Genomic DNA, 12500 nt, shown 5'->3' with positions numbered 1-12500 from the left:
TTATGCCTCACCCGTGCAAGGGGGCAGCCCTCAGTGGCGCCCCATGGGGAGCAGTGCGGTGGGACAGTACCATACTCAGGGTACCTCAGTCATGGAGGAGGATGGGGGAGAGCACTGGTTGATTACTCCCCCCACCAACCTGGCGGGTCGGGAGTCGAACCGGCAACCTCTGAGATGCAAGTCTGACGCCCTAACCGCTCACCCATGACTGCCTATACTATTATTATCCTAAATTATCCTAAAGAGTGAAGATCAAGAAAAAAAAAAAGATATGGTTGTCTTGAAATTCACTGACTGAGTTATGATGTCGTTCTAATGTAGCTTAGAATCCACGGTGGGTTAGACTATAATGTCGTCACCTTCTTAAAATAATCGCTTAAGTCATTTTTTGGTCAAGTTCACGTTTTCGCCTAACTCATGTCCTCCCCCTTTTTGAGGGAGTTTTTGTGTTCCCTGAAAAACCTGGAAAAAAATGACTATTTTATTATGAAATTATTTTAAGAAGGTGACGATGTTGAATTATGTATACCTGACATTGTGATACGCCATCAAAAATAAGTTTAGGGAACTGAATCAAGACTGATGTGGTAGAATTTATTGTATATTCCTCTCTGCATCCCTATTGTAGTATCTCTCTCTCTCTCTCTCTCTCTCTCTCTCTCTCTCTCTCTCTCTCTCTCTCTCTCTCTCTCTCTCTCTCTCTCTCTCTCTCTCTCTCCCTCTCAGTGTGTCAGTAATTGCATTTCTTGAGCACAAATTTGATATTGCTGTACTCTCTCACACAGGAGGTGATGTTGTAGAAGATGTTATATTCCTTCCATTAGTAGAAAGGGACGCCCCACAGCAGTGACACCTTCTAAGCCTCGAGTGTCATCTGGCATACAGCCACATACACACATACGTACAGGCACACAGACAGACACAGACGCAAGCATGCACACAAGCACACACAAACGCACACGCGCACGCACGCACGCACGCACGCACGCAAGCACACACGCACGCAGGCAGGCAGGCAGGCAAGCAGGCAGGCACACACCCACGCGCATCAACACACACACACACACACACACACACACACACACACACACACACACACACACACACACACACACACACACACACACACACACACACACACACACACACACACACACACACACACACACACACACCCCCTTTTAATAAAATTGAGAAGGCTCTGGTGTCCATTAGGTATATTACTGTAGGCCTATGTACATGCCCCTGGGTCATAAAGAATATGTTGTAGGCCTATGTGTCTGTTATATGCCACTGCCTGGAAAACAGCCAATGGCAGCCTCAGATAGATAAGAGGCTCCCCGTGACTCTGCCGACACAAACAAGAAAATGAACAACAAGAAAATGAGCAGGAGTTCATTTTTGACATACACATCAAGGATTTTTGCCAGCAGTGTAGTATAGGGCAGTGGTTTTCAAAGTGTGGGCCGGGGACCCCTTGGGGGCCAGGAGGGGATGCCACAGGGGCCGCAGCAGATTGGCAGGAAAAATATAAACTGAATAATTGAATAAGTTGAATAACTTTAGGTAAGCCAAAATAATGCAAAAATAAGATTAACAATCCTGCTGGAATCATTTTCTTCTTTGCAAAGTTAATATGTTTATATGTATTATGCTTTCTGTAGTACTTGAATGGGTTTAGGAATGCACCAACTTCATCGAGTTGTGAAACTGGGTGCACAGAAAAAAATAGCGTGGCAATGCCTATGTAAAGGGGGCCTTGGCTGGAGTCTACCGGTGTATAGGGGGCCTTGTCATGGTAAAGTTTTGGAAACCCCTGGGTGTCAGACTTGTATCTCAAAGGTTGCCAGTTCGACTCCCGACCTGGTACGTTGGTGGGAGAGTTGGAGTTTGTGTTTTGGAGTTTCCCACTTTCATATGAAAAGAAGAAACAAAAAACGCCACACTCAACCTTGTCATGCTCTCTGAAACCAGCCCTGTTGAATTTTGAAATATCTGAAATTTAATTGACTCTCTCTCTCCCTCTCCCTCTCCCCCTCTCTCTCTCTCTCTCTCTCTCTCTCTCTCTCTCTCTCTCTCTCTCTCTCTCTCTCTCTCTCTCTCTCTCCATCTCTCCCTCTCCCTCTCTCTCTACATCTCTCCCTCTCTCTCTACATCTCTCCCCTTCTCTCTCTCTCTCTCCCTCTCTCTCTCTCTCCCTCCCTCTCTCTCTCTCTCTCTCTCTCTCTCTAATTGTGGGGCATGTGTATGTGTGGGGTTGTGTGGATTTGGTTGTAAGATGACGAAAAAATGGTTCAACAATAAACAAGTGTTTAAATCTCTCTCTCCATCTCTCCATCCCCCCTCTCTCTCCATCCCTCCATCTCCCTCCCTCTCGCGACTCCTGAATGAGATAAAGCGCTGTAGGGATCGGGACTACTCTTTCTTTTCGACTTCTCTCTCTCTCTCTCTCTCTCTCTCTCTCTCTCTCTCTCTCTCTTCTCTCTGTGTTTAATTGTGCGGTGTGTGTGTGTGTGTGTGGGGGGGGGGGTAAGTGAAGTCAGTGAAGGCTGATTTGTTTGTAAGATGGTACAAATGGTTCAGCAATAAACAAGTGTTTATTCTCTCTCTCTTTCTCTCTCTCCCACCCCTCTCCCTCTCCATCCCTCCATCTCCCTCCCTCTCTCCACAGCGGAGGGTGAGGTGACGGGTGAGCTGTCGCGCCTCCTGAATGAGATAAAGCGCTGTAGGGATCGGGACTACTCCTTCGAGGAGCTCTGTCACACCATCTCTTCGCACTCCATGGAGAGCTTTGGCAGCGCACGGCTGTCGGACGAGGAACGCAGCGAGCGCAACGGGACCCTCACCAGGGTTAGCAAGGTGGGTAGGAACATACACACACACACACACACAAACACACACACACACACACGCACACACACACACACACACACACACACACACACACACACACACACACACACACACACACACACACACACACACACACACACACACACACACACACACACACACACACACACACACTTTGGCAGCACACGGCTGTCGGACGAGGAACGCAGCAACGGGACTCTCACCAGGATCTGCAAGGTGGGTATAGGCACACGTATGAAAGCACACACACACACACACACACAAGCACGAAAGCACGAAAACACACATAGACACGTGGGCATGCAAGCACACACACAGGAACGCAACGGAACCCTCACCAGGGTCCGCAAGGCGGGTGGGAACATACACGTCCATCTCTTACGAGGAACGCAATGGGGCCCTCACTAGGGTTCGCAAGGTGGGGAGCAGTGGTGTAGTCTACTTCTTTATGGTGGGTATACTGTATATTTGAGCATTTTTTGAAATGGGTATACTGTATATATTTGTGCTATTCAAAACACACACACACACACAAAGAGTGCAACGGGACACTCACCAGGGTCATCAAGGTGGTGGGTATAGGCACACGCACGAATGAACGCACATAAGCACACACACACACACACACACACACACACACACACACACACACACACACACACACACACACACACACACACACACACACACACACACACACACACACACACACACACACACAGGAGTGCAACGGGACCCTCACCAGGCTCAGCAAGGTGGGGAGGAACATGCATGCAAGAAAACACACTCAATCACGAACAAACACACACACAAGCAAATGCACGCACGCACGCATGCACACACAGACACGTCTGCACACACACGCATACACACACATATACACACACTCACAGGCACGCACGCACTCGCACACACACTCCAACAATGTCAGCCCCTGAAGTTTAAACGTGCCAGTGTTGTCCATTCCTTATATTTCTTTGGCTATAACTTCCTACTATATGTGAAATTAGGTTACAACGGTCTATACAAAATATAAACAGTGTACAGTGTGTGTGCGTGCGTGCACGAGTCTCTGTGTATGTGTGTGTGTGTGTGTGTGTGTGTGTGTGTGTGTGTGTGTGTGTGTGTGTGTGTGTGTGTGTGTGTGTGTGTGTGTGTGCCTGTGCGAGTGTGTATCTAGTTCACCTGTGTCTAGAAAGCACAGCTTAGAAGAGTCTGTAGCTGTGTGAGTTTGTGGAGGTCAGCATTGATTTGCCTCCTGCTGCTATTTTATGCTGCAGAGCCCGAAGGCAACAGCAGTCTGTATCTCCTCCACACCTGTGTGTGTGTGTGTGTGTCAGTGGCATTGTCGGGTTGTGTGTGTGTGTGTGTGTGTGTGTGTGTGTGTGTGTGTGTGTGTGTGTGTGTGTGTGTGTGTGTGTGTGTGTGTATGTGTGTGTGTGTGTGTGTGTGTGTGTGTGTGCGCGTGCGTGCGTGCGTGCGTGCGTGCGTGCGTGAGTGCGTGAGTGAGTGAAAAGTAAGATATCCTCTCCGCTCCTGCTCTTCTCCGCTCCCCCCTACCCAATACATAGTATAATTTCAATTCTGGGTCATGTCATATTTGAACATGTTACGTCTAAAACTTGTAACAGAACAAACTTCCTCATTGTCCATATCCTGTCATCATGATTGATTCACCCCATGATTACGATTATTAGTATGCTTGCCCTTTGGGCACAGCATAGAGTATTTGTAGACATGTTTGCCATCTGAAGCAGTAGTTCACACGCAAACAACAAGCCCATGAATAGCAAGTACAACCAAATACTTTGCCAGCCATTTTACTGTAGCGCCCCGCATGTCCTGGCATGCTAATAAACTCCATGCTAATCAAGTTGTAAATACCATCCATAGCCACGTCTTTGTGAACATAAATCGCTAACCCCGAGTAAGCCCAGCTGTCATCTCTGTAGATAAGTAGGCTAATTTCAATAAAAGCTTCACATGAGGAATATTTCATATATGAAAATTTAACGTCAAAAAGTTGTAACAGAACAAACTTCCTCCTTGTCCATATTTCTCTATTAGTTACTATAGGTTGTCATTGAGATCATGATAGATTCACCCCATGATTCTGATTTTTTCCCCATAAAATCTGTCAGTGAAAGTGAGTGTCCATTTTCTAACCCCCTGAAATCACTCAGCACACAGTATTTGTAGCCATGTTTGCCATCAAACAATCCAATGAATAGCAAGTGCAACCAAATTCTTTGCCAGCCATTTTACTGTAGCGCCCCGTATGTCCTACCACGCTAATAAACTCCATGCTAATCAAGTAGTAAATACCATCCATAGCCCCTGTGGGTTCATCATGCCACGTCCTTGTGAATATAAATCGCTAACCCAGAGTAAGCCCCAGCTGTTTATTTGTTTGTTTTTGGCTTTGTTTACCGCACTGACAAGCTGTTCCCCTCCGAACCAAACGTGTCCCTCGTGGCTCACTGGTGCATGAATATGCCTGGCTCTTGTCTGTCTGTCTGACACACTTGCTTGTCATATGGGTGTGTGCGTGTGTGTGTGTGTGCGTGCGTGCGTGTATGCGTGTGTGTGTGCAGGGGCAACCAAGCAGAGACCAGACCCCCTGTGTGTGTGTGTGTGTGTGTGTGTGTGTGTGTGTGTGTGTGTGTGTGTGTGTGTGTGTGTGTGTGTGTGTGTGTGTGTGTGTGTGTGTGTGTGTGTGTGTGCGTGTGCGTGTGCGTGTGCGTGTGCGCGACTGTGAATATTTTTGCTGTAGTGTAGTGGAAACATGCTTTGCTTGCAGTACCAGTGTTTTAGCAGTAGAGGGCGCCATCTAACCACTCACTGTCATCACCACCATCAGCACTGCAATAGGTTGCCATGACGACTTTGTTTATGTAACCAAAGGGGATGCATTTATGGATACAATAGAGTTCTTTCTTGTGTGTTCTCTCTTTCTCTTCTTTTTTGAGAGGCGTATGATTGCTTTCTGGCAAAGCTGTCTGCATGTACATTTTGTGAATTATAACTGAACTGTACTATTACATCAAAAGCAGTCTTTTTTAACCTCTTTATACATTTCTCTCTTTCTCTTTCTCTTTCTCTTTCTCTCTCTCCCTCTCTCTCTCTCTCTCTCTCTCTCTCTCTCTCTCTCTCTCTCTCTCTCTCTCTCTCTCTCTCTCTCTCTCTCTCTCTCTCTCTCTCTCTCTCTCAATTCAATTCAATTCAATTCAATTCAAAGAGCTTTATTGGCATGACGAATATGAATACACTCATGTTGCCAAAGCAGTTATACAAATAATTGGAATCACAACAGAGAAAGGTAAAAGGTATGGATATGGTTGTACATACAGTATATCCAACTAACAATTATACATGCATCAAATTAACATTTCCATATGCATCCAACTAAGTGTAACATTTCTGAGGTTTGAGTAGAGTAATTGTCCGAGAGATGGTGACTAGCTGCAATAATACTTATTCCGAAAGCGATTCTCTCAGGAGGTGGCATTGTGAGATGTACTTTGCCGCAAAAGGGGCCAGAGGCCCCTCTCCTGACAGAATGGACAGTTTTCTGCCAGTCTCTAGGGTACCAAAACCTGGGTGGCAGGCTTCGAAATCGTTGAAAAAACTCTGTCTTATATTTTCATATATTGTACATTGAAGAAGGAAGTGCACCTCTGTTTCAACCTCCCCTGTCTGACAGTGACCACATATTCGGTCCTCCTTGGGCAGCCATGTTTTCCTGTGTCTGCCTGTTTCCACTGCAAGGGTGTGGTCACTTAGCCTGTATTTGGTCAGGATTTGCCTCTGCTTCGCATCTCTGACAGAGAGGAGATATTCTGCTAATTTATATTCACGATTTAGGGTCAAATAGAAATTCATTCTGCTTTGGCTGGTAGTTTGATTTTTCCAGTGTTCCAAATAGTTCTCTTTTTCTTTGATGGCTGTTTTGACACAAATGTTTGGTTCGGAAGCAGTGCTGGTCTGAGCTTGATGTGTATTAGGTAAGGGTTAACGTTCGGCGAGAAGGTCGCTACCGTGGAATAGCAGCACGACAGAGAGAATCTTTAGACCCCGACGCGGAGCGGAGGGGTCTTGTTCTCTCTGAATTGCTGCTATTCCACAAAGCGACCGACTCGCCGAAAGTTAACCCGCTTATTATATGGATATACTTAGGCTAAATGATTCACACACGCGGGGACATTTCTTTAGACCTATTTAATGTTAAGATTGTTGCTGCGCAAAACAAAACAGTGCCGTTGTGGAACACCGCTAGGCAACAGCTAGGTAGGCTAGCCAGGACAACAGGTGTTGTCTATCACAGCAGCTGATTAGAGTGACAAAAGACCGGACCCCCTGCGGAGTGATATGAAACATTCGCTTTAGCCACTGACTTGTATACAAGCCAGTGGCTTTAGCAGTGAACGTCTTGTTGCCATTGACAGCGGTAGCCAGGACAACGGGTGCTGTCTATCACAGCAGCTGATTAGAGTCTTGTTGAAAAGTCGCTTTAGCAGTGAAAAGTCTTGTTGCCATTGACAGCGGTCTGTTATAGACCAACCCGTCCGTTATCGAAAAATAACAGACGTCCGAACGTTGGGGAGCCCCGTTGAAATGAATGGAGCATTCGACAGATGACGTCACAACCATATAATAATTGAAGTTAATGGGTTAGTAAGCTTCAGTACCAGCTGGCATAGGGGACTCTTTGTGGGGTTCAGTTCCTGGGTATTTAGGGCCTCAAACTGGAGTGTATTTTTGGGACTTGATTTTAAATGCATCCAAAATTTCAATGCTCGTCTCTCTCTCTCTCTCTCTCTCTCTCTCTCTCTCTCTCTCTTGCTCTCTCTCTCTGTGTTTGTGAGTATGCACATTTGCTCTTGTGTTATGCAGGCACAATGGTTTTGAATACTCACTATACAGTATATGTGCTTGATTCTTGTTGATTGGTTTGTGTGTGCGTGTGTGCGCACGCGTGTTTGTGTGTGTGTATGTGTGTGTGTATGTGTTTATGTCTGTGTATGTGTTTGTGTGTGTATGTGTGTGTGTGTATGTATGTGTGTGCGTGCTTGCATGCGCATGTGCATGTGTGTGTGTGTGTGTGTGTGTGTGTGTGTGTGTGTGTGTGTGTATGTTGCAAGTGACAGGTAAACAAGCCCAGAATTGAGTGATGAATGTGGGCAAATATATGCTTGTGTGTGTGTGTGTGTGTGTGTGTGTGTGTGTGTGTGTGTGTGTGTGTGTGTGTGTGTGTGTGTGTGTGTGTGTGTGTGTGTGTGTGTGTGTGTGTGTGTGTGTGTGTGTGTGTGTGTGTGTGTGTGTGTGTGTGTGTGTGTGTGTGTGTTTCTGTGTGTGTTTTCATGGGACGCAAGGGCAAGATCCCTGCTCAGCCGAAGTGATGTCATTCATCACTGTGTCACACACACACACACACGCACACACGCACACACGCACACACGCACACACACACAGACACACACACACACACACACACACACACACACACACACACACACACACACACACACACACACACACACACACACACACACACACACACACACACACACACACACACACACACACACACACACATGCACACGCACCAGAGGGACACATAAAATGTTGCACTCACTCAGGGCGCTGATGAGTCTGCCATCGGGTGTCACATGTAGTACATACAATGATTGATCACTTTCACATAAACACAAATAAGTCCCTGACACCTGACATGTACACACACGCACGCACACACTCACACAAGCACACACACTCACACACACACACACACACACACACACACACACACACACAGACACACGCACACACACCGCCTAGCACAGTGACGAGTGCACACACACTGCAATTCACTGTAAAGGCATGGCGCGTGCACACACTCTCATTCACACTCACTCATGCACACAAATACACACACATACACACACGCACGCACGCACGCACGTACGCACACACACACGCAAGCATGCACACATACACACACACACACACACACCTGAGATAAGCACACAGAGGCAATCACAAGTGCACAGCGGGACTCCATTACATTCTAGACTCTAATCAATACTCAATGTCACTGCAGCCCCATTGTGTGTGTGTGTGTGTGCTTGAGTACGTGTATGTGTGCACGCGTGTGTGCCTGGGTTCGTCTATCCATCCCTTAGTGTGTGTGTGTGTTAGTGTGTGTGTGTGTGTGTGTGTGTGTGTGTGTGTGTGTGTGTGTGTGTGTGTGTGTGTGTGTGTCCATATGAGATCGGTGTTGTTTGTTGTGAGAAAATTAACAGAAAATTAGATTGCGATCAGATTCTAATAACCGGGAATCTAATTTCAAGATTGATTGTGTGACCACAGGAATGTCTCTCCCCCCCTCTTTCTCTCTCTCTCTGTCTCCGCACGCACGCACGCATATTCATTGAACGAAAAAAATGACTTATTTTTCTTGACTTAATAGGCAAGATTTGAAATAGATCTAGGCAGTATGACTTTCATCTTTAAAAAAGGCACGCCATCGTCTGTATGGATCTCACCAAGATTCCAGGGCACACATACAAAACAGAGACCCAGATTTGAACCAGCAGTTGAGCCAACAGAATCATTCATCCCTACCACCCTACTATAGAAGCAACTTTAAACTCCACTGTCTTTGAAACGCCATTTAGATGAACTACTAGGGCTGTCATTTTAACGCGTTAATTCGATTAATTAATTACAAGGCGCATTAACGCGTTGTAAAAATTAATGGCATTAATTATTTATGGGTAGACATACGTTCTAAGCGCATGGCGTGGCAACTGAATTCACTCACTCACGCTGTGATAAATACAAGCCGTCCGTCAACTTCTAAAGCTAAAATACAATAAATACAACAAATACAGACACTTTTCTGTCTTTTGTCATGAACAAAAGCATATGTTTGTATTTAATTATTTTTTAGATATTTTTGAATTATTACGAGATATGCCAGTTGACGCTGCATTGCTGCGAACAGCTGTTCAGTTAAAAAATAGCTGTGGACCAACGACGTTTTCCTTCAATTAACACAAGCAATCAGACAATCTCTACAGCTTAAATACAACTAATAACATGTCAGACAAAATGTGGTGTTTTTCCCATTATCGATTTGTCTATATTTGATAACTTTTAGAAAGCATTTTATCAGGAGATGTAAGCTACAAGTCTGCGCTCGGCAGCTGGTTCATCTGATATGAATACAGGCGCATGTCAAGACAGTTTATCATTTGATTTGGCCATGGCAGTTGTATAATAGTTGGACTTGTGGTAGGCCTACTTAAATCTTCCATACAACTATAGCCCAGCATGCGAATGCATTGACTGTTCAGGCTTTGAAACACACGACGCAAATAGTTCATGATGTGTGACCGCGGTAGCCAAGCTACTACATAGAGCCTACCGCAATTTCAGCAGAGGTTTCTGCTCATCGGCAGAACAACACTTGTATATTCACTACAACATCAAACCACTTGATAGATAATCGCTACCTTTTCCACGCTGCACATAAGAATCAAAATATTACAGGCTCCGAAATTACCCCATGACACAAGCTACAGTGCAAGTGTCAACAGCGCAGAGTAGCCTATAGGGATTTCAATTTGACAGCACAAAGTCATCGCAAGTGCTGGAAGATGATCTTCTCAAGTTGGGTTGTGATTACAGCGATTTGAGTGATACATGCCACGTTCAGAATAAAATAATACCACTGTGCCACAGATGTCAAGTTGACAACTTTGATCGCTAACTTCCACTGACACCTCAGACACACGTTTTCTAGCTTCAACCAATCGCTATAGCCTACAGAGATAGGATGTCTTACCTTTCGTGCAGATAGTTTGGAGAAGTTTACATCAGTCAGTCTTTCTTGTCCTGTCTTATATCCATAGAATATTTTGGTGTAGAATCAATGTTTAGTCCAAGCAAGGGTTATTGGCTAGCTCAGTGCAGTTATCATTCCTGGCTAATCCAGCTCCCCAAAATGTAAACAAAACGTGAATGAATGCACGTCATCTGTTTCATCAGGGGGTGTTCCCATTTCCTTGAACTCTGACCTTTTCTGATAGATAGATAGATAGATAGATAGATAGATAGATAGATAGATAGATAGATAGATAGATAGATAGATAGATAGATAGATAGATAGATAGATAGATAGATAGATAGATAAGATACTGTAGACTCATTTTTTGTGTTTGCTAATGTAGCCTATTTATTCACTAACTCTGTTTACCAGGCCTATTTTAACATATTAGTACATCATAGGGCTTATAGGCCTATTGTAATTATTATTATTATTATTATTACTACTACTACTATTATTATTATTATTATTATTATTATTATTATTGTTTCGCGTCATGAAAAGAACATACAAGTAAGTGTGATTAATTAGATTAATTAATTACAAATTCTGTAATTAATTAGATTAATTTTTTTAATCTACTGACAGCCCTACTAACTACCATTTACAATATTAAAGGATTTTAAAGTAGGCCTATAGACCTATTTACTGTTTGGACACAGATGTGACATAATCAGGCTGGGAGAGTATTGTTGGAGGAGAATGCAACTGACCAGGGTTTGATTCCGGATTTGAAGTCCTTTACCAACCCTTCCCCGTCTCTCCCGCCCAAATATTTCCTGTCTCTGTCTTAAACTGGCCTGTCATTTGTAAAGTCTAAAAGACAAAAAAAAGTTAAAAAGAAGAATAAAAAGAAACAGACTCGCAATAAGACAGACTTAGGGATTCACAAATCAGCCTTTAGAAAGGAGTATTCATTGCTGAAAGTTCAGAAAACACTGCACACTGACTACTGTTCTTTTTTTATTTTTTTATTTCTAGGAATAAGCAGTATTTATTTTCACCCTTGAAAACCTTTTAAATCTCTATTTTAAATTTCTTAAATTCACCCGTTTAAATGAAACATTCAGTCGGTTTGTCAAATAAAAAGCATTCAAACTCTCTTTCCTTGAAAAACAGCTCTCAGACAGATTCGTAGAAATTGCATATTCCTACAGGCCTTCTCAGTATACCAGAATAACAGGAGGCCTTCATGAAATAGGCTACTAAGTAACATTACTGATAATATACTAATTGACAACAACCCTTTACCACCATTCAGGTGGTATCTTTCAAAACTCAAGTGGTATTCTTCAGACTGAATTTCCTATTAATGCTATTCAATCTTTTTCTCCTCCCAAATTGTATCCACAATGCCATTTGGTATGAGTGTAAAAAGTGTAGATGTAGGGGTGGATAACCAAATCGGCACTCTCCCACAGCCTCGTCCACAGTTGAGCAGGCCATTGAGTAGACCAGTGGTTCTCAAACTTTTCCCATCATTCCCCCCTTCAGAGGGTCTGAATGCTTCTGAGCATTCTGACTTGTTATCTGACTGACGTCCTGCCTGCCTGCCTGCCTGCCTGCCTGCCTGCCTGCCTGCCTGACTGACTGACTGACTGACTGACTGACTGACTGACTGACTGACTGACTGACTGACTGACTGACTGACTGACTGACTGACTGACTGACTAGTTGTTTTGGATGGATTTAGACTTACATTTTGACACCATGCAGACATTGTGATAATCAATTC

The 12500-nt window shown here is 44.3% G+C and overlaps 1 protein-coding gene across 2 annotated transcripts in view; it reads left to right on the top strand.

The window, feature by feature from the left end:
* The window catches only part of anks1b (ankyrin repeat and sterile alpha motif domain containing 1B), a 354285-nt gene that overhangs the window by 27425 nt on the left and 314360 nt on the right, over positions 1 to 12500 (top strand). For both annotated transcript variants that reach the window (XM_063217502.1, XM_063217500.1), the window contains exon 5: positions 2672 to 2859. In XM_063217502.1, the coding sequence (XP_063073572.1) occupies positions 2672 to 2859 (188 nt within the window). The remainder of the gene's footprint in view (positions 1 to 2671; positions 2860 to 12500) is intronic.

This window comes from Engraulis encrasicolus, chromosome 15, assembly GCF_034702125.1.
Source record: "Engraulis encrasicolus isolate BLACKSEA-1 chromosome 15, IST_EnEncr_1.0, whole genome shotgun sequence".
NCBI lineage: Eukaryota > Metazoa > Chordata > Actinopteri > Clupeiformes > Engraulidae > Engraulis > Engraulis encrasicolus.
This window is presented reverse-complemented; position numbering and strand designations above follow the sequence as displayed.